Genomic DNA, 26,335 nt, shown 5'->3' with positions numbered 1-26,335 from the left:
CAGATGCACCAGGGTGCCTCACCGAAAGTTTCCTAGGCATATGGACTCAAGCACGTGCAGTTTCCACAGCCTGATGAAGGCAGAGGGTCTCTGCTCAAACTCCCAGAAGGGACACCGGTGTCTGACCAGCCATGCTCCTGCACATCTACCTCTCAACAACATCCTGAATCCAGCTCCAAGCAAAGTGGCCTCAGTCGTTTCAGTCAACCATGGCTGTTAGTGACCCTTTCCTCCATCTTTTCAGTAACAGACCAAAAGGCAAAGCAGGGAGCCTAGAAATGGTCAATATTGACTCAGTTCCCACATTGGTCCAAGGATTTCTCTTCATAGAGCAGGGCTTTTCCCATTCACTTATAAGCTAAAACCTTACGTTAAACCCTGGCAGTGCGCAGCTTCTTAAAGCCAGAGGAAGGAGTCAGAAAAAAATAACAAGGAAGAGCCTAGCAGATAGACAAGGGATCTGAGTTTCAATCCTTAATTCTTCCATGGGGCTGGAGTCCATGCGTCTCTGCACAGGTACCTGTTCCAGCCCACAGACTTCAGGACGTCATGCCATGTCGTACACAGCAGAGAGCTGAGCTCCAGCTCCTCCTAGCGAGGATGGCTCCACGAAAAGCCATCTTCAGTATTTCAGCTTTCTCCATCCACTAGCTAAAGCTTACATGGTGTGAGTTAATGAGCATATGCACAGCCCAGACAGAACAGGCGCTACCACCTCCAAACCCAAATTCAATCCCACAGATGCAGATCAGGTATCTCCGAGCCACATGCACCAGCACGTCATGCTGTGACAAGGTTTACAAGCTCAGGCTACGTGACAACAGAGATCAAGCTTGGGGCAGGTATTCCCCAGGCACCTGAAATGGCGTTGGAAACCATGAAGAAGAGACACGTGTGACCCCTACCCGACACGCTCAGTTCCCCCAGAAGAGGAGCTCCTCCTGGGGCTGGAAGCTGCATGGCTAGCTAAATTCTTCCATTTGCTAACCTATGAACTCTCCATACTACCTTGACTCAAACAGGGAAATACTGACTATGTAACATCCTTTTCAGACCTGGTTTTGCTTCAGTAAAGACAGTTACTGTAAAATCAGCAAACTGAAAAATCCCTAATGTTAGTTGATGTTATTTATAGAGGATGAGCATTGCTTTCACACCACTGTTTTAAGAGAATAAACCTTTCTAATAGTTGTACAGGATCAAAGAGGCAGTACTTCCAAATGCTATTGGATCTGACCCTCTGATTTAAATGCACTTCAAATAGTTTTGGGTTTTTTTTAAATTTCAGTATCTTCTGGAGATGTCATTTTCCCTTTTTAATTTTGGCAATCTTACAAATTTTAGGGAAGTTTCCCAGTACCTCACATGCTGTCACAGCATCTTCAAGCCATCTTTACAGCTCCTCCATCATATTTTGTGTAAAGAAAAACTTTTAGCTCATCATTGCAACAGCTGCTAATGAAGATCTCTAGTCTTTCTTCTAATTGATAAAGAGAGAATGACAAATATTTTAAGTAGTCATTAAACTGTGCTAAATCAATGGTGATTTACACAGAATTTCTATAGGAGCATACAGCACATCCACTTTAATATCAAGTGAGTTAATTGTGATCAATGATACTACAGCGGAAAGCAAATGAATTCTTAATGATAAACTTTGCATGTTACAAAAATAGAAGCTAACAAGAAACCTCTTAGCTGCATTTTTCACATTACATCATTAGTAACTACTACTGTAAAATGTTGAAAAAATTAAAAAGAAAACATGAGTATTTTAATGACTTAGATCAATTTACAACATAATAGGATTAGGAAAAAAGAGTAAGTTTTTTAACATTCATTTTTTCTTTACATTATTGGAAATTTATCTTAACAGGTGTTAAATTAATTAAAAAGTTATCATCACAGAATTCAGGGTTATTTTTTTAGCCACCGAATACAAGACTGGAGACTTTATGGGTGTCCTTGTCTCACTTTTACAACCTCTTTTGTTTGACTTGTAGGTTTTAATGTGCATCATAACACCTCTCATCCAGCAGTAAGAAATTCTCTGGGGAACACTTGCAGAAAATAGGACATTGAGTCCATAATTAAAGTAATCTCTTCCCAGGCAGATGCTTCAGTTGGCTCTGTTATCACATATTACAAAAGGCATCTTGAGGCCTATAAAATGTGCGGCAAATGGCTTTGGAGATGAGAAACAGCAATTTTTCATCTAATTTTGATCCATAGACATGTAAGTACTGTATTGCCACTTTTTGGTATGGAGCCAAATAACTATTGTTGTTGTTGAAATAAGCTTGGCAGTAACCAAAATTAAAGAGTACTCCAGCTTTTATCCTCAGTCAGGAAAGCCTTTTTCTAACCATCTTTGCACTTAGCAAATAAGCATGCCATCTCAAATATGCGAGTTAATGCCTACATCTGGATTTAGAAGAAAGGCTTTGTGCAGCTTAACTCACCATCCATATTCTCTATTTGCTTGTTAAAACCATCGTTCAAATTATGGCCCTACCATCTTCACTGCTTTGCAAAACAGTCTGTGATATTGATTGGCAGTGTTTCTACTGTTTATCTTTTGTATTTTAGGACGTTTAGGACATTGCTCTTTGAATGTGTAAGTAGGTTCTGCAAAGTAATTTGTTCATATCAGTTATAATCCTTTGCATAAACACTAATGCTGATAGGAGCTGGGTGAGTTTATGGAGCATGTTTTTGGTTCCTGACTGCAACTGATGTGTCATATGTGGGCAAAATTTGACCTCAAACTAGTGAAGTACTGAAAAAAAAAATACAAAGAGATTGACTTTCTTCCATTATTCATTTCTTCAAACTTGCTGTTTTAAACTCTTCCCTACTTGGGTGGGAAATCATAGAGATTGCTGGAGAGCTGCTTACTGTTTAAGACTTCAAAAATGCATTTTTCACAGAAAATGTCTCAAGTAAATGTACATTACTACTTGGGCTAAAGAGCTTATTTTGAGCTAAGAGGGATATTTAGAAGGCTATAAGAGAAAATGTTATATTTGTTACATTTCTAATAAGAACTAAAAGATCCAAGCCAGTCGAGAGCAATAAGGAAAAAAATGCCATGTTGGGAAAACCCTATTTCATAATGTTGCGGTGGTATTGTATCTGTAAAATATATGTTATGAGAACAGCCATTAATCAGCAACAAGAGCCAGAAAATGGCATGTGAAATACTTCAATAATTTGCTCTTAAAATGAAATTTATTATTTGAATTAGTGTAGAATCTACAAGCCTTCTCCTAGGTGATAACTTCTGTATCACAATAGAATGGAACAGAACTCTCACTGAGAGCTGCTATGATGATGACCCCATCATTATGTCATCATTATGGCATCCACCATTACAACATCACGATGTCATCATTATGAGAGCAGGTGCCAGCCTGATACCTGTCTGAGACTTCTGCTCCCATGACTGAGCTGCTGCCCACCAGGAACTGCTGAGCAGCCGATGTGCAGAAGTTGGCTGGACGAAAATCTCCTTCTGTGGTGCTGTTCCTGCCGCGAACAGCTCACAGGCCCACCGATACGTCACAGCCACAGTCTAAGTAATCACACCTAGTAAGATGCAAGTAATTTAACACTTTAATACTGCCATCCCGGCCTTTTAACAGGGCTATTAAGGCAGATATGATGACTTGGGAAATGGACGCACCATTTATTAATTCTGAAAGTTAATGCTGTACATGTCTTTCAGATTACCTCTTTTACTTCCACACTGGACAGAATTTTCCAATGCATTGCTGTACAGGCTAGCAATAGACACCCGTTAAAATCTGATGGCTGTCTCATCACACAGATGGACCCCATGCGGGCTACTGCCCAAAAGAACCACACTGCCATGGTAGAGGAAAGGGGGTGCTCACCTGGGGGATGGCTGTGTGCATCTGATGATGCTGATGATGGTGCCACTTATCAAGGGGATTTTCAAAAAGGGTATATTCCAGGCCATAAGAGAAAAGGAGACAAGACAGACGTGCCGCACTGGATTCAGGAATGAGTCTCCCATTCAGGAGTCATTCAGGAATTACTCCTATTTTTCAAGAGGACAAATAGTGCAAGACAGTGGAGAAAAAGGGAGAGAGCTATTAAAAGATTCTGGTTTAAACATCTCTAATGTCAAGAATGGAAGAAAAACAAAGCAAGGGAATTATTATTAACTATTTCATTTACCTCTATATATTTTCTCTTTTATCTGCCAAATAATGATTGCGTTAGAAACCTCTGCAAGCTTTGGAGCTCTCTTAACCTCAGGGGTCTTTAGCTCTGGAGGACAGAGTTCATGAACATATCTAGATCACAATATGATCATATACAGACCACTGTATATAAGCAATGTTTGTATTCTGAATGACAACAGAAGAATTAACTGTCATTTGTGAGTACTGTAAAACAATCAGATAAGGACAGATACTACCAAATATTTTCCTAGTGCAATTCCATTCTGATGACATTTGTATAATGTATATACTGAGGTTATAGAGGATTATTATATTTTATTATTTATTCTGTAATAATGTTTTATATATAATACTATTACAATATTTTATAATTTATAATTTTAAACAGATGGAATTATATTTCATTCTATATCCACAGGGAAAATTATCTAAATATTAATAATAGATTTGAGTTTCTCAAACTGAGAAAGAAGGGATACACCCTATTGTTAAGCACAGTTTAAACAATAATTATGAGAGATGTTTTAAAGTTCACTCTGTCAGCTAGTTTGAGGTCATAGTCATTCTGAATACTCAAATCCAAATTTTCCCAGCATGTGGGCAGCAAAAGCTGACCTAATGTTTTTTACATCTTCAAGTATAAGGTTGCTTTCTTTCTTGTTTTTAAACTTTTGCTAGAACTAGATGCAAGGAGACCATCGTATTATAGAGAAAGGGAGAATTTTTTTTTGTCTTATTGGATCTTCACATTCATCATATCCAAGTTTTCACATTTTATACACATACATGAAGTCTTGCTGAACATTACTGCACATCTACATACTACTTTGTAGATCGCTCTATTAAAGTTCATCCAAACAAACAAGGCGAGAAAAGTAAGTTAACTTGTGTGAACTGAGAATATGGACAGAGCATCCTTATACGTCCTTGGCTGTGTACACAAAGAAAAATTTCAACCAAGTAATCTGAAGGCATGAATTTTGAAAAATACAAAAAGTGTTGTCTGTGCCTTTGATGACAGCATGGACACGCATGATTGCTCTGCTGGATCAAGGCCAGTGCTCAGCATCCTGCAGTATTGAGCTCTTCACAAAGTTATTTACTAATAGTCCCTTGCAAGAAATCAAATGCTTCCCAAAGAAGTATTCAGACAATACACTTATCTCAAACTCATTCATGCACTGGACACTTGTTGTATTATCCACTTGAGAGACAGCACTGAAAAGATCAGACTCTCTCAGTCAACCAGGGGGACATTCCAGAGCTACAAAGGGCTTCCATGCAGACACAATGTCCAGTTGTACAGGCTTGTCTGCAGTACTGAAATTTAGCTTCCTAGAACATCTCTTATGATTGTCCTCTGCCTTTGCTTGTACCAGTGTTCTTATGCACTATATGTTTACCCCTACAGAATCATTCCATGCATGTTTATTGCTTACTCTTCATATAACCAACATTTCCAAAAGCATTCACAAAACCTGTTTCGTGCATATTTCATTAAGCATACTTCTTCTAGGATGTCATTTTGAAAGGTTTGTTACTGATCAATTATTAGCAGCCAAAAGATATTTCATTCAATTCCTCCATTACACAGGAAAACCTCCTAGTGGAAGCAAACTGTTGGAGTGTGTGTAATATATTTTATAGTCTAGTCATGTGTTCAAAATTAAGCCATCTTGGGACAAGGGGAAGACAAAGCACCTCTTTGAATGAAAAAAAGATTTATGTTTGTCGTGGTTTAACCTCAGTTGGCAACTGAGCACCCCGCAGCCGCTCGCTCGCTCCCCCCCCCCCAGTGGGATGGGGGAGAGAATCAGAAGAGTAGAAGTGAGAAAACTCGTGGATTGAGATAAAAACAGTTTAATAGGTAAAGCAAAAGCCGCGCACGCAAGCAAAGCAAAACAAAGGAATTAATTCACTACTTCCCACCGGCAGGCAGGTGTTCAGCCATCTCCAGGAAAGCAGGGCTCCATCACGTGTAACAGTTACTTGGGAAGACAAACGGCAGCACTCCAAACGTCCCCCCCTTCCTTCTTCTTCCCCCAGCTTTATATACTGAGCATGACGTCACATGGTATGGAATGTCCCTTTGGCCAGTTTGGGTCAGCTGTCCTGGCTGTGCCCCCTCCCAGCTTCTTGTGCACCTCCAGCCTTCTCAGTCGGTAGAGCATGGGAAGCTGGAAAGTCCTTGACTAGTATAAACACTACCCAGCAACAACTCAAACATCGATGTGTTATCAACATTGTTCTCACCCTAAATCCAAAACACAGCACTGTACCAGCTACTAGGAAGGAAATTAACTCTACCCCTGCCGAAACCAGGACAATGTTGTTGATGAACTAAAATATGCTCTGAAAAATAACCCTGAGGTTAAATTTCAGAGAGAGAAAAACAAAGTTCAAGAGAGAATTTTAAACACAACTACTGATAACTGTACTGCAGATTGTGAATCGATGTTCTCATGCACAGAAATAATGAGTACATTGCTCAGAAAGGGAAGAAAGTAAAACCTAATCTCTTCTTCTAGAATTGCCAAATGAACATTTGTAAGAAGGGAAGTAATTCTCACTATGATTGTTTTATTATTTAGATAATACTAGTAGAAAATGACTGAATTTCATTTTATTCCATGCAGGAGGTGCCAAATCTTATATGGAACCACGCCAAAATCTTAACAGAGTAGCCAAAGGCTATATTGAGCTGCCTTCTGCTATCATACATTACAAGTACGTGATATATTAAATTTTTATCATACACAGAAAAGAAACTGTCCTAATACTGTATCATCTTGCATTTTCTATTCTGGCATTACACAATGTTGACGAAAGTAGCATTTTATGCTTTTTGCTCATCTTTTGAATTAAATCCAACTAACTTATCAATAGAATTTTCATGTGCTTTTATTTTTAATAAATGTTCACATACCCATTCTTCCTGGGTTTGTTGGTTCTGCTTTTCTTGCATGAGGAGCCTAAAATAGCAAATGGCCAGTTGTCTGCAAACTTGGAGAAAATATTAAAAACTGAACATTCCTCTCATTAAAGTGGGCTTTTAGAACGCGTATCAGACATCTAAGAGAATATTAGACAACAGGTTTAGGTTTTACCTCCAAGAAAAAAGGAAAAATGCAATATTTTATGAACTTTACGAAGTCACCTTTTTTATTCATACCCTTCAGTGGATTTCAACTGTTGAGCAGCCCACTCATTGGAAATTCTTGACACAGACAAAGCTACTGACTGCTGAGGGTGGTGGGGATGAAAAATTTATTTTCGTGATTTGGCATAAGGTGCTTATGTTTAGGCAGCTGCATCTGTCTGGGTGGGATTCAGATCCAGATTTAAAAAAGCTTAAAATAGGTGCCTATATAAAGGTCTACATGGGGACTAGGTAGCTAGTGATGCATTTTGGTCAGTGGAGTCCTAGGGCTTGATTCAGCTGCCTAGCTATATCTGAAATAATTTGGAATGTCCTAAGGAAACTAGTAGAGCTACAGAGACCTTCAGGACCTGCAGGTACCTCTCTCTAGATGCAGAACTGAATGTCAGGCCCTAGATGTCTATGGAACCAAATTGCCCCCCCATTAACTCTCAAGGGAGTTACAGACACATAGCTCACACATAAATATCTACCTGAAGATATCTGCATATCCTATCTCCAGTTGAAACCAACTTAAAATCCCGTTGAGGAGTGGAAAATCAGGTGCAACCAGCTTCCATCCTTCCTCATAGTTTTCCTCCATTGCTCTGAACACTTCTGAATATTCCCTCATCACAGTACACTTTGTGCTACCATCTTCTGCTAACAAAGTTTCTGAAAACACCCAGAATTCCTCGTTGGTCATCTCTGCTTTACCACCACACAAAATAGACAAAACTAAGACAAAACCAATAGGCAAGCTAAATCTAATTCTGCACAGTCAGTTGAGTCTAGGTTGCTTGGGGTCATACTTAGAGGAGCCACAATGATTCCATGCACGGTGTTTGCATTTCACTGGAAAATTAACAAACACAGAGGATGAAGGAGGTAATCTGGGCACCACATCAAAATAGGACATGAGAGCAGAGCCAAGATATGAATCAAATATTGGCTCGTGATTTTCAGAATGTTACACATAATGCTGATTGACGGTACAACAATGCCTCTACCCAGGGAAGTGGAAAACCAAGCAAAGGAGTAATTTTTCTTCATAGTTCCACTAAACTGGCACACCAACAAGGAACAATTACTGATGATTTATTTTTTTCCACAAGGCATAAGTTATAAATAATACAGAAAAAGAAAACAACTGCAACACTGGGTTAATGTCAGAACTACCCTGACTGTAAACAAGGACTGTTATCTTATTTGGTGCCTGTACAAACCAAGTCTCAAACAGAGTCCACACCAGTACCAAAAGAGTAGTAAGAAATATCCGGTTTCACTCTTACCTTGCAATAAAGACTAGGAAGAGAAGAGCAGCACCTAACTGAAGCAGGGAGCTGGTGCTCCACAGAACCCCAAAGCCAAGGCTGCCTGTACATTAAGGTCTCCATGTGCGTTATGACACACTCTTCAACCGATTGCAAAGATTGCAAATCACCAACTAGGATGCTATGAACAACAATTTATTTCATTGTACAATTCTGTTTCATCATAAGAACATGAGGGATAAAGACTTATACGACCATATAATTAAGAGTTGAGTGATTATATATAAATAGAAGGGACCTAAGGGACCTTAGTTTTGATATTTGCTGTTTTCTGTTTAGTTTCCAGTTTTAATATTTGTGTGTATTATCATTGTGTATAGACTGAACAAAATTGTCTACTTAATCTTGAAGATATTCCTCTGTATTTCTTTCAAACAAATGAAAAACAACAGTAAACAGCATCTTAAATTACAGTTTAGCTATGTGGTTTACCAGGGGAATGTGGTTCCTTCAGACAATATAGCCCTTTCCCACCCTGGCTGGAAGACTAATATAGCATACTATGTAATCTTCTTGGATGTTTATTCAATATTTCCATAATTCTTATCATGGGTTTTCTATAAATGTTTTAAATAGGTAACCAAGCCTCTCAATCACAGTCTTTATGTTCTGTAGTGTTTGTACAGCATGATATTTCAAGTTCATACATTAACACAGTTGCCAGTTTCTAGAAACAGGCTTAAACACATGGGCATGAAAAGACCAGTTCTGGAACAGGGTACTTCAAATTTCCCAGAAAGGAGTTGTACCTTTAGGTGATTATGGGAAAAACACATCTCCTTTCTTGAAAGTTTCTTCCAAGTTTCTTTCAAACATTCAGCTGTCTGCCTCAGCATTCAGTCCCAAACTTTTTCCAGGAGCTGTGCTGGGAACCAGTTGCTCCTGCTTCGGGAGAAGTGATGTGCCAGTGCCCTGCCTCAGCAACCACAGCTCTCTTATCTTTGTCTTCATAGGGGGACACCACCACAGCTATTCCTGTTCCCTTTTAGCCGTTTGCACCATAAGCTGTGCTAATTAGGTGTCAAATAATATACAATTGGGCCTTTTAGTACTTTCAAAGAGTTCTCAATGTACAGAATTTTAAGATCTGTTGTGATGCGTCGCATCTCTTACATGGATTATTAGACACTGCCTACAGACTCAGACAGCGTTACAGATGTCCAGCCCAGCTTTGGTAGGTAGCTTTTAAATAATGTTTTAATGATCAGAAAATATCTAAATAATTATACTGTGCAGAATTAAAATCTTGCAAACTGATAAATATATGTTGAAATCTGTCCACTATTAATAGAGGTTATAGTGAATATATGAATAGACACAATCAGAATTGTAAGATACCTGTTCAATGAGTAGCAAAAATGGCTATATAAGAAAAACACTTATTTTCCAAAGTAATTTCTATAGCAACCTATTCTATAGCTGGAACTTCTGCAATAAACCATGCTGACGGTCAAAACACAACATGCTTTTGCAATTTAGGTCAGCTTTATCACTTTTACAAACTGGTGAATTAAGCCATCTATAAAAAAACAGGATTAACAACCTTAGATGTAACCTAGTGTGCCACCCTGCCTAACAGCCATTATCGTCCCTCTAACAGTCTGAGCTTTAACTAGGTTAGTGTGAGCTTAGAGAAGAAATTACAAACAGTGAAACCTAGCTGAAGGATTATGAAGATAATGTTTTAAATATTTGCACACAATCAGAGAAACAACGCATTAGTGTAAAGGAGGACCTGTTATTTTTTGGTGGTAAACAGCATTTACAGATCCTGGCAATTTGCTTAGGAGCTCCTGGTGCTCAACACTTGTTTAAAACAGTCCTAAGTTACTGCTAAGAAAACTATTCTGCAATAAATAATGAATTTTAGCTTTTATTTCCTCAGTTCATCTTGATGTATCAATGGTGAAAGAATACTGAGGGACTACACTGAGATGTACTACAGGGACACCAATGGCTTTCTGTTTTTCTGTTAGAAGGGTATTTTATAAAAGGGTGCTTCTAAATATTTATTTATTAACCATAATAAGATACTTGGACAAAAAAGAAAGAGAATAAGCAACAGTTCACACACGGTCAGTGTGAAAAAATGACTATTGCCTGATGTTGCATAGAAGCAGGTTGGCGCCAGCAGCCTTCCCCCAGGGAGCACAGGGCTCTGCACCATCCCTTGCCCCAGTGAAACTGGGGAGGGAGCTTGCTGAGTGAAATGCCAAGCCAAGGAAAGATGCATGGCTCCATCAGGCAAAATTATATTCAGATTCAGCAGTGACACAGCGCTGTGTGCAATATCAATAACTGGATGACATCAAATCATAGAGATGAGGAATCTTCCAGCAGGGAAGGAAAGAAACTGAGTGTTGTGCTGGCAAGCTGCTGTACGAGGTGAGAATCCCAGTTTGCTGCATCACTGCATCTCCCATCCCTATGAATAAGCTCCCTGTGGGACAAAGCCTCACGTCCCTCCCCAGAGCATTCCCAGTTCCCCTCGTCCCAGAAGATGAAAGATTTGCTACTCTCCTTTCGCACAGCAGCAGCAGCAATACTTCGGGTGTCCATGGCTGGCTGTGCTAATAAACTAAACGTGGCCAGGAGCTATCCTCCTTAGCCATGCCTGGGAAATGCATGGTGGGCTGGTAGCTGGAAACTGCCAAATTTATTCCAGAAAAATTTCTGGCAGTTTATAGACCATCATGTTGTAGCAGGCAGGACTGTTGCTGGGAATGCCCAAATTTACTGGTATAAATGCTCTACCTGGCTGCTGATTTTTATGAAACTTAGTAACTTGACATTCCAACCCCTTTGTCATGTTTGTTTGGTTACCAATGGGTACAAGAGCTACGGGGGAGGACGGACTGACAGCATGACCACACAAATCTTGTTTCTTATGGGTTCAGCCTTTTTCAGGATTGAGCTCTGGAAGAGCACACCAAAAGACATGGATGAAGTGAAAGGGAATTTTGCCCATGACATCTATAGGGTCATGACTTCCCTGTGTCATGTCCATGCTCCCAGTGGAAGCATGAGCAGGTCAATAGTATAAGCAGTTAATAAAAGCTAGCCTTGCAGTGTCCTGTGGGAGATCTTCCTGGTGACCTTTGTCCAGTTCCTCCTGAAAAGTGTCCAGGGAGAGGTATCAACACTGCAAAAATTGCACCACCAAAGCTGGTGCTAATTAGTAACCTTATTATCCATCCCCAGAGAGGTCAAAGACTAATGAGCTGACTTGAATCACAGACATATTGGTAACAGTGTAGGAAGCTTTTATCTCTGTTGCACTGTTGACAGAGTCTATAAATTCAGCTACCTTTTGTAAATATTTTTAATTTATGTTAAATTAAACTGAAAATAAATTTAAACTAGATTGGTAGTTAGGCTTAAGTGTTAAAAAAATCTTGTTTAAGGTAATTACTTGCTGTAGAGGAGTAAACGGAGATGAACAAGGTATAGCCAACTCTCTGGAAATCCTGAAGGCAGGCAGACTAACACTGCACCAAAAAAAATAGCTTTGTTTACAGCAACTTGTGATTTAGTAGGCAGGGGAAACAACAGCTGAGGCAAGAAAGTGTGGGAAGCTGAAGAAAAAATGAGGAGGATTAGAGGTAAAACATATTCCTCTTCTCCCCATTTCCTTCAACTGATGATCCCATTTCCCCAGAAGTCCTGCAGCCAAGTGTGATCCTGGAGTAAACACCCTAGTTAGGCTTAAGTGTTAAAAAAATCTTGTTTAAGGTAATTACTTGCTGTAGAGGAGTAAACGGAGATGAACAAGGTATAGCCAACTCTCTGGAAATCCTGAAGGCAGGCAGACTAACACTGCACCAAAAAAAATAGCTTTGTTTACAGCAACTTGTGATTTAGTAGGCAGGGGAAACAACAGCTGAGGCAAGAAAGTGTGGGAAGCTGAAGAAAAAATGAGGAGGAGGATTAGAGGTAAAACATATTCCTCTTCCCTTCATTTCCTTCAACTGATGATCCCATTTCCCCAGAAGTCCTGCAGCCAAGTGTGATCCTGGAGTAAACACCCACTTCAGAGAAGCTGAGCCTTTCCACTCTTGTCTGAATTTGTCCTACAGGACACCAAACTGATATAAACTGCACCGTTTTGCTCATCCTCAGACAAATGAGTATCACCCATGGAGCATCCTTATACCATGGGGTGAGGCAGTCTGTAAAGCCCCTGAGACTGATGAACACCTGGGCCAGGGACCCTGGGAGCAGCTGCATTGCTGGGCTCATCAGTGCAGGACCAGACCTCTCAGCCCTGCCAGTTTCATGCATAGCAAGGAAAGACAGTTTTGGCATCTCTGCACCTGGACTGCTGACATACATAGGTGTACATCCATGCTGCAAATTACATAGTCAAGAATAAATTCAGATTTCTGCTATGTATGTTCTGCACACTGCAGCATGGCTAAGGACTTTACTAACACAGTGCGAACAACACCATTTGTGAAGAGGTGCTAATGCACATTATGGCTTACACAAACAGGGAATTACCGGTTGGATTTCCAAAACTGTTCAGTGCTGACCTAACTCTGTTTCCACTGAAGCCAATGATGAACCTCCCATTGATTTCAAGATAGGCAGGCCTTAGAAAATGTCCCTTTAATTTCACTTAAATGGGATTCAGCAGTCATAGTAGTATTTGTATTTCTATAGAGCTATTCGTCTGCTCTTCTTCAACAATGACAAACATGAACAAAAAGAACCCAATACAAAACCACGGACAAAAAAAGAAATCAGTCACAGGAAAATGAATAACTGTTCATAAACTGACCTCAAAACTCGCAATGGAGGGTCACATCTCATATAAATAAATACATTCACAGTCACTGTGCAAGCTAGGACCAACAATTATTTCTTGAATACCAGGAAAAACAAAAATCTGAGAAAGAAAGGGAGTAAGCAAGAGTATGCAGAGAAGATGTACATCTCATATCTCATTTTTCTCAGGCAGCTCAAGGAACAAAATTTAGCTGCTACAACTTGATTAACAAAGGAAACTATTTTTAGAGGGGAATTAAAGGAAGTATAAAATTCACAGATTTTCCACAGAAAAAACATAATTGACAGATTTCCTCAAGGTATATACAACTATTTTATGAGGTTAACCTTTCTGACACAGAATTTAAGTAAAACAGTGACAGTATTTCCTCAAATATTTCATCAGATTTGACTTTTGTCAAACAGTGAATGGGAATCTTAAATATTGTAAACAGCTTCTCTGGTACATTGTAGAAGTTAATGAGAAACAAATACATTCTCAGAAGTTAGTTACCACTCATCAAAACTATTTTTTTTCCCAATTTACTGTTAGATGTTTAGAAGAAAAAGAGAGCTAGAAATAAAAATGTTTTGATGTTGTCATTGCAGCTAATAAGTAATGTACTGTAACAGTATAGGCAAAAAAAATGTGCATTGTGTCGGAAAAGGGGAATATCAAAGACACAGATCAGTCTATCAACAGGTACTGTGTTCACAATCAGCAACCTATGTTCTCAAAGAAGTAAGTCGCTCATTTTTTGCAACATGTTAAACAGTAAAACAACTTGACTATGTGGGGCACTTACCTGCAGCTTCCCAGTATAGACAGAAAGGGAATAATACTCAAGAGAAAAATTTGTTTTGGCAAACAGGACAGTCACAGGAACGCAGAAAAGGTCTCACACTGAAATGTTGCAACCATTCACTTATTTAATTAGGGAGCAGTCTGGCTTCTTTCCTATGAACAGGTCGAACTTGAAATATTTTCTATTTTCAACTCCACTCTAGGTGTATTTTCTCTCTCAAATATGATCTACCAAATTTTTGGGACAAATAATTAGAAATTACTTTAATGTAAAATACAGTAATATATATTCTAATAATTTATGTTGAGCTGTGTATTTTGTTTTGGCACTTTATATGGCACTAAATCATCAAATGATGACTTAGGTCTTTAAAACAAATTACAAAAAAACCTGTAAGTATAACCTCTTGGGTTTTTCCAGGTTGTAAACTAGCTGAATTAAGCAGAACTTAAAAATGTTTATTATTGGGAACAGTAAATACTTGAGTATGACTACTCTTGAATACTTGTATTTTATGTTGATGCTTACGATCTGAATAATACGTCTGTGTGATGTTCTAGCTCTTATTAAATGCAACAGATAAAAAAACAGGTCAATGCAAACATGCTGTATACTGAAAGGATCAATGATATGATTAATTACTAAGAGGAATCAATTTCTACTGAAATGCTAGTCTTGATGCATTTGTACATTATTTCTCTGATGGCACGCTATGTTACAAAACACTATCTCCTTCTTACATCCTTTGAAATATGAATTCCTAATATGCACAGAAACTCTTCAGCCAGGAAGAACTCAATATTCTTACTTCGTATTAAAGTCTACACTTTGCAGGACTGAGTCCTTGATCCATAAGGTCCTAGTGCAAGCAGGTTAGATCATTTCTTTATCTCCAAAGTGATTATCTTCTCATAGGCATTGCGTGTATACGTACATGAAGTTGACACAGCCTGTCCCCGCAGGTGGAGCAATCCAAACAAAACTGAGGTTTGTAGTCGGGAGATGGCTCACATGTGACGCGACCACGCTGCACATGAACTGGTTTCCAAACTGGTGGTCCGACATAATTCCTGTGAGAAAGACGTGGGGGAGATAAACAGTAACACATGTTAATGGCTCACTGCAAGGTGCTAACAGACAGAGAAATACATCTGCCATGTGTTTCATCATGGCAACACAGAGTGAAAAAAACCAAGAGTATGCCACTGAGTAATTATAATTAATGCCAATGAAAATATTGGAGCTGGCCTCTGCTTGAGCCAAGGCTGACTTCGTATTTATTACAAGGCTCCATGTATTTACTGCCGTTATTCTTCATGAGACCAATACCACAGGAATTATTTGCATTTTTAAAGGAGGAGCTGGATCACAGCTGCTGTAAATCAGTGTTATTCCATTATCTGATTTACACCCATTACAGACCTAAAAGAAAATAAAACCAGAAGGAAAAATGCTATGTTTTAATAGGCAAACTTGAGTTTTTAGAGAAAGGTGTTATCTTTTAGTAGACAGGCACATCTACTTGGAAAAAAGCAGATGGACTTTGGATTCATGAACTCTTCTTCTGATCTGAAATAAAAGTAGCAACCTTTAGCAGTTTTACCAGTAGACATTCCTTTGATTTTTTTTGAATCAGCCTCTAATACATGTATGAATGTAAATGTCATCTATTAATCCCTCCCTCTGGAATTCACTGCAGCTCATCATTAGACAAAAGAACTGTATTTTTTATCAAAAATACAATATCAGACAGCAATCTTCTCCCCTATAACAGCCCCTCAGTATTTTCCTACAAATTAGTGCAAACTTGGTTGTTTGTTTAACACCCTTAGGCTTAAAGTAAGGCAATCTTACTTGAGCGGATTACCGCACCTTTAATCCTAGTACATTAAACAGTAAATGTTGAAACTCTTCTTTTGAATGCACTTATCAGAAGGAAATGCCTTGTTCCAGGTTACTTCAAATATTGAACCTTCAGTTCAGAAAATAGTGACATGGGCTGAAGCTTTGCTAATAGGATCAAAAGGAAAAGGAAATGGCAGCAGGTACCTCCGTGCTCAACAAGATCACTGTTAGCTGCTAGGTGATTGTATCTCAGAAAGTTTATAGTGGTGGGTATTTCTTATATTTGCTTGTTGCAGTTCAAACAGCAATGGAGAAATAAAACCTATCTCTGCCTCTCAGAATTGTCTACAACTGTTTTTTATGGCAATTCTTCTGAAATGTGAATCCAGCAATTTCTCTTAACCCCTCGCTGATCCAGAGGTGGAAGGAGTTTGCAAGCCAGAAATTTCCATCAAGGAGGGGGACGAATCCTTTCCGATGCAAACACGCTGCTCCACCTGGTGCCTCTCCAGGGACTGCCACGCCAGCAGCATGGTGCAGGGAGGGTCTCATAAGTCTCATAAGCTCATTTAGCGTTTTATAGATCAAAAGCAACATCTGAAATCCCATTCAGGTACCGGTGAGAATCACAGACTATAGCTCAGGGTTATATAAGTTATTTATCCTGAGGGCTATGAAATTCTACACCAGCTTCCATTTTTTGGGGGGAGAAATGAAGCCACAGTGAGTTTAAGTAACCTATCCCAGGAATGACAGGAGGCAGTGGGTGATGGCAGTGACGCCTGTATCTTTTACAAATGACCACAACCTTCTCACTCAGGGTTTTTCAGTTAATTCCCCCCCAAAGCATACACACGAGGTTTTCCATCATTCACACAGTTACACCTTTCAGCTCAAATGGGTTGAGCTTTTAGCTCCAGTTGGGTCAGGATGGTCACAGAGAAGGCTCAGGCTCCCCTGGGTGGAGCCTCTTTTCTGGAGGGCAGTAGTAGGGAAATCCAGGGAGATGGTATTTTACTGACTCTTTTTTATTGCAAGACACTAGATGCAGATGAGGTTTGGCCATCTCTTGCCATGCTGTACTGCCATTTTAAGTCTTTATTTGCCTTCCTTGGCTAATTGGGAGGGGTGGCATTAACATCCTCAAAGAAACCCACTTGACTGGTGCCCAGGCTCACTGCCCTGGTCTCACTGCTGAAGTCTATCCAGTGGTGCCCTGCTGAGACACGTGTCCAAAAATCTGCCCAGAGAGATCCCTCGCAGGATGAGCGGTATTTAGGCAACTGCTTTGTTTTGCTGAGGGTGAAAGGTTCCTTCCCAAAGTTGTGGGTCTTGTCCCTCTCTCTTTGAAGTTTGTGCTAAAGCCAGTGACGTCAGTGATGTGCGATGGGGTCTCTGAGGCTGATGTGGAGCACCAGCTCTCATCTATCATCATCTCTGGCTGCACAATGGGAAACAGAGCAAGCTACAGACTTTATCAGGTTAATTAAATAACAGACGCTGTTAGGGGAGAAACAGGAACAGCCCTTCAGTTTGAAGAAATCCCCCTTTCTCCAGAGCTAGCCAAATACAAGGGAGGACAAAGACTGCCCTAACCACATCCCCCAGCCAGGGGACAGGCACACCAGCTTGGGAAATGTGACCGCTTCCCTCCTTGGCAGCAACTTGTGAGTTAATGAATTCCCTAGGTTTCAGGCAGTAGGCTGCAAAAATGTGTCTAATACATCAAACACATACAACATCTGTGGAGAATTTCTTTTTCCTTTGATTTACAGTTTTAAAAAAAGAACAACTTTAGAGTGACTAGAATAAATTCTAAACAATGAAAAAACAACTCATTCAATTTTTGCAGAAAAAAGTCAATGAATTGCACAGAGAATATTCAAAATTCCAATTTTATCATTTTATCACCATTTTATCTTTATATTTTATTAATAATTTATTGTGATAATTTTTGCAAGAAAAACAACAACTCCTCATCTGCTGGACCTTTACTGGGTATATGAACTCCATTTTGGAGTTCAGAGTCTTCAGAACATTTCATAAAAATTAAGTACTGAAACTTCAGTGAGTGACAGAGTGATATTAAAAAAACCCCAAAGTTTCATACTGAAAAGGTGAACATAAAAATAATAAAAATGCCAAAAATGGAGCCATGCAATTGATACAAAGAACAATGACTATTGCCTGTAAAGAATGTTATCATTGTTATAAAAAAATGTTATCATCATGCTTCCAGTCTTTTTGCAGCCTCCTGCTATGGAAGGCAACTGCTCCCTTCTCCTCCATCCCCTCTCTGACCTGGCAGGCTGCTTCCCAGACTGAATGTTTGCTCCATAACAAATCCAAGGACAAATGTGAAACAACATTCTGCTGAAAAAAATAAAATTAATATAAGACAAGCCTGATTACATAGCAGCTCTCAGAACAAAACTGTATCCTGTATGTACCTCAGAGAGCTTCAAAGACAGAGCGTGCCTTCGTTTAAGGCACTTGGCTCAGGTCAACATTGTTCTACAGGCATCCCCTGGCACGTCCTTTTGACCAGTGCAGCTATATACATTCAAGTCAAGTGTTTACAAAAGCAATAATCTTAAGGTTTTAAGATCTGTCTGTATAAAACTCTATAAACACTTTTGCAAATAATCAAATGTTTCCATGTGACTTATTGAATACTGAAATGTTCAAAGGTTTGTGACAGCTGCACATCCACAGCTCTAAAACGTGCTACATGCAAAGATGCCGTTAGCATCTCTCTGAACTCCTTTTCCCTTGTTTTTTACAGTGTGCGCTCATCATACTGACATGTTTCAGACATCTGCACTTCCTAGATTCTCCATCCCCTAAAATTTCCGAGGCTTTAGGAGTCTCAGTATAATCATTCAAATCCCAGACATGCTTTGTAACTGCCAACAGTACTGCTAGGAGAGGAACTAGACATGCTCAGTCCCTCTCAAGACTTAACTCAGCAGCTGTTTTTATTGTGTAAACTTTTTAAAATGTGCTTAGCCCTATTCAATGCACTGTCTATAATCACTGAATCAAAGAACTTCTATGTGAAGAGGTAGATTTCAAGAGATAGGTTGAATACAAGAAATGTAGTGATAGAGAAAAATTATTGAATGGAAAATCTTAGGTAAAGTCAGATGACAAATACATAGCTTCAACCTTTACATGTGGAAAATTATTTTATTGATAATCAGAATTACTAGTAGGGGTGTAGCAGCTAATGCGGGGAAATATTTTGCCTCTTTTATAAGGTGGCATACAGGAAGGTAAGCGAGATGTGAAGATGCTGTTTTAGGTCATCCATAAATGGCCAAGCACAAGTGCAGTTCCTGAACTCCTTATTACTTTCACCTTGTTGTGTAGCCTCTCCAAAAGGGAGAGCTATAGAGGATGGGAACTATTCTCCCAGCTGGGCCTCTGGAAGCCAAAAGATGATCTTTTCTACTGGCAGAGCTTGGGAAGCACCTAACGGTGCAGAAAAATGCAGTAAGATTCACATCATTTTCTGCTTTCTAAGTCTGAGAAATGTGGGTCTGTAGTAGTCCTGACTTACATGTGGTAACTACGTAATGTTCCTTATTACAACATGACGTATCCTCCTTATATATCCTCCTTAGAAAACAGTTTCCTAAACCAGAACTTTATACAAGGAGCTCATCTGCATGTCAAGGTCCTTGGTAAATCCTTCATCGAGGCTAAGTCTCAATAGACTTTCCAGCACTGAACCAGATTGTAGGTAGTCTACCATTTCCTATTTATTATATGAATTGAGTATGATATTAAAGGAGAGGGTTAATGTTAAATACAGGTGTAAAATGAATGACCACATTTTGGTTTTGCTGCCTCTAAACTGATTATCTGCTACATGCTTCCATTTTCAAAGTTATACACGAGTGTCAGCAAAATGCCAAACATAAAATATTGATTAAATACCAAGAAAATAAAGCTGTAAGTAACCAAATCACTCTGGGATCTTTGGGAAAGTAATCATTCCTGGTTAGCAGATAATAAATTTAAGTCAGAAACACACACCTTCAAATTAGATTTTGCATTATATAAAAATGAAGTACCTAGTCCTAGGAACAGCCTCTTCCCTTAGGAAACAGAGCTGGGGACCTACGCTCTCCACCCAGGCCCTAGCATCTCAAAAGGTGAGCCATAAACCCACAAGCTAAGCACGGTTCTGCCTGGTGTTACAAAGCAGGGAGTGATGCAAACAGGACTGTGCCAGAATACACCTCCCGTGCTCAATCCCATGCTAAAGTGGCCGAACCAGAGCCTGCAGCTTGCTTCTCCCATGCAGCACCAGGGACTTGTTCTGAGAGAGGCTATAGGACAATTCATTTTTTTCAAAATGGAGAGATGCTGGTAGCCACATTTTTTATAATAATCTATCATTTAAAGCAATCACTTTGGCAGAGAGCTTATGCCTATAGTCTCTTCTTCCCAGAAGCACATCCCCTCTATGAAGTTGAAGATTAATTGTATATAGAGGTCCCCCCACTCTCTTGTTGCATATAAGACTGCACTACTCAGATGCAAGCGTGTTGGGACAAGTGATACAGCTTGGTGGCTATGGACAAGGAGCCTGGCTTTTTAGTAAAGTCCCTGTAGGACAGGTCTCCGGGACCACTGCAGAACCAGGGTTCTCCTGCAAGTTAAGGGAAAGCCAGGTGCCTCTCCACGTCATTTGAAGAGCAACAGAGGCTGAGACACAGTTGGGCAGGTAGCTGGCAAGACCTGAATTCACAGAAATCCAAGTGCAGACCCTAAGAAAGTTTTTAGGCTAAGATCTATTCACTGAATGTATATAGACACCATGTGCATTTTACAGCTGTTGGAGCTGCAGCTTTCAGATCACATTTTCAGAGCTGGGCACCTCCCTTTGTCCTAGATCTCTTTGGATGTTTAAAGGACCTTTTTGATCCTTACCTGTAAACACACGTAAAAATGAAATATGTGTTTTCCCTGAATGCTACAGCGAGTGAAATAATGGTTTATTTTTAGTTACTGGAAGAATATTTGAGCATAATCCTTAAATTGTTCTGAACCCCCTTCAGGACTCTGAAATGTAGGTCTTAAAAATCTGTGGAGAACTAGTGGTAGGAAGAAAATCAAGTTGCTTTCTGTTTGTGTGTTTGGTTTTTTTTTTTTTCAAAAAAACCCAAATATATGTTTAAGAAAAACAGCAGTAGTCTGTGTTGAAAAGGACTGTTGGGCGTAAAGAAATATCTGGAGCTGGTAACTATAATTTCTAAAACATGAACACAAATGTACAGTTATGAGCTCATGCAGTTTCTCCTCAAGCAAGCAGCCAGTTAAAGGCAACTGAATTACCAATGCAAGTTCCTTTTAAAGTAAGTAAAGGTGCAGAATCTGGCCCTAAGTGAACTCTGCCCACCTAGCTAAAATACGCTGTTGCTGATTGATTTTTGGGGGATGATTTCATTTTGCTTCACAGGAAAAACACACCTCGTTTGATAGAATGTAACAGACTGCTAAAGCACTTGGTGGCCCTTGTGATCAATTAAGGGTCAGGATGGTTTGATAAAATATTAAATAGTATGAAGAAAGAAAAGACCAACAACCGTCAGATACATTCTTCCACCCAGCAATATACTACCTTTACCTTTCTTGAAGTCATGTGTTTGTTTCACTATTATTCTTACTGCTTCATTATTAAATAATAGATCCTTTCAGCATATGCAGTGTTGGGAAAAATACCATCCACAAGCTAATAAGAACTGTAGAAAAAGAACGGATAAGTGTATAACAACTTAATAAAGTCTGACACTAAAATCCGTAACTCCTTTTGTGGTCAGGAGCAAACGAGCCTGAATACAGCAATCTGATTCCTGTGGGGGTACCGCTGTGCTGAAGTGACTCAGACTTGGAACAAGAAGTATGGGTTTTATAACCTTTTGCTACATATATAAAATTTAAATGTGTTTTCCTTATAGTTCTGAAAACAACAATTTATTGCAAGTTCACATTTGGATTACATTCACAATTCGGGATCCAGGTATGAAGCAGATCAGGTTAGGGCATTTAGGTGCTAACAAGAACAGTGCTCTATGTTCGTATTTTTTGAATACTTACTGAAGCGACCACTTCACTAGAAACACAGGTTTGCAGGAATGAACCCCTAATGTACAGATCTATGAAAATTTGCTCTGAAAGAGAGAATATATTTTTGCTTAATCTCTCTTTTAATGTTCTACTTTTAAGGGATTATTAATCAAAACTTTTGAGCAGCTTTTTGTTAGAACGCACTTAGGGGTATAATTTCATCTCAGGGATTTATGAGTACCGGTCTCATTAAACCTAACGGGAGTTACACATATGGAAATTGTGGTGCATGGGGAGGAGAATATCCCCTTTCATTTGCATAATTCCCCAAGACACTGAATGAGTCCCTCGTGTAATGTGCGATATGGCTGCGTGAGTCAGTGGGATGGGGGTGGTGAGACCCTGGTCTGCAGCATGTTGGTGGTTTTAGGGTGGCCATTGTCAGGAAGGATGAGAGGACGATTTACAGCTGAAGTCTAAGTGCTCCATAGAGAGCAACACGGTACTAAGTGCTCCAAGGCAAGTAGATTTAGTAACAGTAAACAGGGACCAGCAGTAATATAAATAGAAAATGCTAATAAGCTACTGTGTTGCTGAAATATAGAAGAAAAAAAATCTCTTTTCAAAGACTTGAGCCAAAATCTATTTTAAATGCTTTCCTAACAGCCCCAGCATGTTTTATATTAGCAACTTTTATATTTTTCTTTATAGAAACCTGTTAGGCTGATACCTTCATTCTTTACTAGCTTTTCATAGATCTATTTTAGCGATGTATTCTGGTTTACTCTCTTGCAGAAAAGCAGCTGTCCCTGGTTTGCATTCACTTACTTTTTTTTTTTTTTTTACTGCTATTGTATTTCTCCTTACAGCAGTGACAATTCACCAAGGCAGCACTGGAGCCCCTAGAATTGCCCCGAATTTGCTTTGGTACAGGTGAAACTGCAAACCAGCAGTCTTAACTGACAAAACCATACTGACCTGCTCACTTAAAAAGAGCCATGAACCAACTAAACCTCCCTGCTTACCGGCACAAGTAACATCAAATGAAACATTGCTGTGCAACAACTAGAAAACAACTACGCAGCCCAATAAAAATGTAACTGCCCAACACTCATTCATAACACGCATACATCCTGAGTGGATCTATAAAGCATGCTTTCCAAGGCAGTAGCTTCCAAATTTTTTTTTTTTAATTAACTAATCTTCACCCCAGACTAGCTGTGCTCAGCTGAGTGGTTTGAATACTGACAACACCTCTTCTTTGGCTACACTGGCACTGGTGACACGTCCTGATATTCTGTTTGCTCTTCTATAGCCTAGTATGACTAATTGGGATAATGGCTTCAAGGCTTTACCTACAAAACCCTAAGTCTCTCTTTAATTTATTTTCAATGACCTTAATGGTTTATGGCAGCAGTCTGCCTTATAACGCATTTCCTCTATTTTGATCCTTCACCCACAGTCATATTTTGCATTTGCCCGCATTGCCGTCACTGCCTCAGTCACTGAAGGACACACTCAGAGCCTGGTATCTTCTTTGCACTTGCACTGTCCTTAATTACACTTTATATCACTGTTATCAACATTATTGGTGAACTCTGATGTTTTAAAATTGATGGTTTTCTCCGAAGCAAATTAAGTCAGTCAAACCAATCAATAAGGATAACTGTATAATGAAACCAGAGGGACTTCTGTGGAAATCTTTTTCCAAATGGAGTATTTATCATTTACAGACAACCCTTCCTCTTTTCAAGTGATGTTGTTATGCAAGTTATTCTGTCCTATTCCCCAATTCCTTCTCTCAAATGATCTGAAAGTCAGCTTGAAACCATGTATTGTGTACAGAAGCCACAGTGTGTCCCTCACCAGAACTGGAGACAAGAGGCAGTTTCTATCCAGAGGAGCAGTCCTGGAGGTGCTCCAGGTCTCCTGTTCCCCTCTCCACGGCTTGGCTTACAGCAGCCTCAGCAATGCCTGCATTCGGGTGAGCTGTGTAAGGTCTCCTGCAGCCCCATGTCCCCTTGCTGGGACACTGAAGTGACTTGCGGCATGGCCAGTCCCAGAGCCTCTGGGACATCTCGTAAAAGCCTTTCCTATCTGCTTAGGAAAGCTTGCGTGCAGGAGCTACGCATCTGCGCGGGAAAAGCCAGCTGTGGCAATGACAATATCGTTTTATCTTCATACATTTAAACATGGCCAACCACTACAACGTGTGCAATTTGTAAACACTAGTTACAGTATCTGTAACACTGTGTTCAGGAGTGAAGACTTTTGCATTTTTTCAGCAGTTGACACCAGTGACACAGGAGCACTGGTTTACCTTTTTGGGAGTTGAGGAAAGAGTTACAAATTCCTCAGGATTCGTAAATATAAAAACTAGAACTGTAAGTAAAGCTGCTTAATGGGCACCATGGTCATTCTCAGCCTCTGCAAAGGGATGAAAGGAGCTGAGAAACCACCGAACAAGTTGGTGGGAGAGGTAAGGGAGAAGTGGGGAAGGAAAAATGGTTTTGTGGGTTGAATGGAGGAATTTCAATTAAAATTTCCAATCTCCAGGAGTTCTTTTTTTGAAACTATGCTGAGATTCAACACCTCTGGCTAAACCCCACTAGTATCTTTGTCTGGATCACATTAGTAATGGAAGGAAGCACAGTCCTGTACACCGCCTGTACGCTCCACAGATGTTCTGATGTATCAGCATAAAACCTGCTGGATTTGCCTCCTCTGTAACCACAAGTCTATTACATTTACAGCTTTTATAATGTAGGAGAACTGAACTGGGGATGCTCTGGCTGGCAGGCTGGCAGTGGTGACAAGGCTTTAGGCCTGGGCTAAAGCATCCCCGTGAGGGTGAGCGTGTGCTCAGGCATGTGCTGTGTACCAACAGTGAGATGGGGGATGGGGGGAAGCCAAGAGGTGACAGCCAGCATAGCTGTTACGGTGGGCTGAAACCAGCGTCAGCCACCAGCGCCTGACTGACCCCCGCCAGGGTGATACCCTGGCCATACGTTGTCACCTCGCTGTCACCAGGGACCTGGTGGCCAGGGACAAGGGGAACAGAGGCAGAAGTTTTCATATTCAGGTACTCTGTAAAGCTGGATTCTGAAAATCAAAGTGTTTCCCTGTTACACACTTCTCACACTTTCTTTCATCACCAAAGCAGAAATATCAGCTGTGATTTGCAGACTTCTGTGGTATTTTTGGCAAAAAAAGAAAAGTTCCTTTTCTACAAACACCCAAACAGTTGCTTTAATTCTTTATGCATCTTTAACATCTTTTTTTAGGATTACTACAGGACAAAACAGAAAACTGGAACTGGAATACTGCAAAGTCTGGCAGTTGTTCCCTTTCCCTTGTGAAATGAGCAATGGTTCACTTTGCCTCCTGTTCTGTCTTAAATACTGCAATGATCCCACTCGTTGCAACTTTGTGCTGCATCTCCCCCACTAATCAGCAACATGTAATCAGTAACATCATTGCTCTCATAATGTTGAGAGTATTTCACTAAGCAGTTACTAAAGAGAAGAACAGCATGCCCAGCAGTCTGAATTTCTGCCCACTGAAAGCAGAACAGTACCCATGAAGAAAAAAACTCCTCAGAAAACGTTACAAGCTAACAAACATGAACAGCAGCAAAACTTTCAGGAAACAAAACCTAAATACAAAATTTTACACACCAAAACAAGCAAGAATAATCACAGCCAACAAGCCCAGAGGGAGAGCAAATTATTTTACTCATTCATTTCCATATCACTACTTTTAACTCTAGTGAGAAAAAATCACTCATGAGAAAAAATCTGGTGCAATGCCCCTCAGCCATATGGTATATATTGACATACATACCACAGACAGAAAAGTGTAACACCGCACTTTTATTTCTATCTGACAACACATAGTGTCAGTTGAGAGTCGCAAGAAAGCAGAGAAGAAAGTAATTCTGCATTTCATTCCTTTGCCTGAAACTTACTTCTTCTAGGCAAAACATTATCAATCCCAAATATGCAAGAGCACTTCCAGATCAGATACAAGAAAGGCAACTAAAAGCAAGCTACCAAGAACAGTAATGCTCTTGTAAACTATCATTCAATGTAAACAAATTGGGGGGAAAAAGACTGCTGTTATTGAAGTCTTTGTCCTCAAAAGAGCACTTTATGA

The 26,335-nt window shown here is 39.7% G+C and overlaps 1 protein-coding gene across 1 annotated transcript in view; it reads right to left on the bottom strand.

The window, feature by feature from the left end:
• RELN (reelin) overlaps positions 1 to 26,335 on the bottom strand; it is a 305,627-nt gene that overhangs the window by 200,747 nt on the left and 78,545 nt on the right. Inside the window, exon 4 of the mRNA XM_009328375.1 lies at positions 15,192 to 15,327. Coding sequence (XP_009326650.1) covers positions 15,192 to 15,327 — 136 coding nt within the window. The remainder of the gene's footprint in view (positions 1 to 15,191; positions 15,328 to 26,335) is intronic.

The sequence above is a fragment of the Pygoscelis adeliae genome, unplaced genomic scaffold (genome assembly GCF_000699105.1).
Source record: "Pygoscelis adeliae isolate BGI_AS28 unplaced genomic scaffold, ASM69910v1 Scaffold267, whole genome shotgun sequence".
Lineage (NCBI taxonomy): Eukaryota > Metazoa > Chordata > Aves > Sphenisciformes > Spheniscidae > Pygoscelis > Pygoscelis adeliae.
This window is presented reverse-complemented; position numbering and strand designations above follow the sequence as displayed.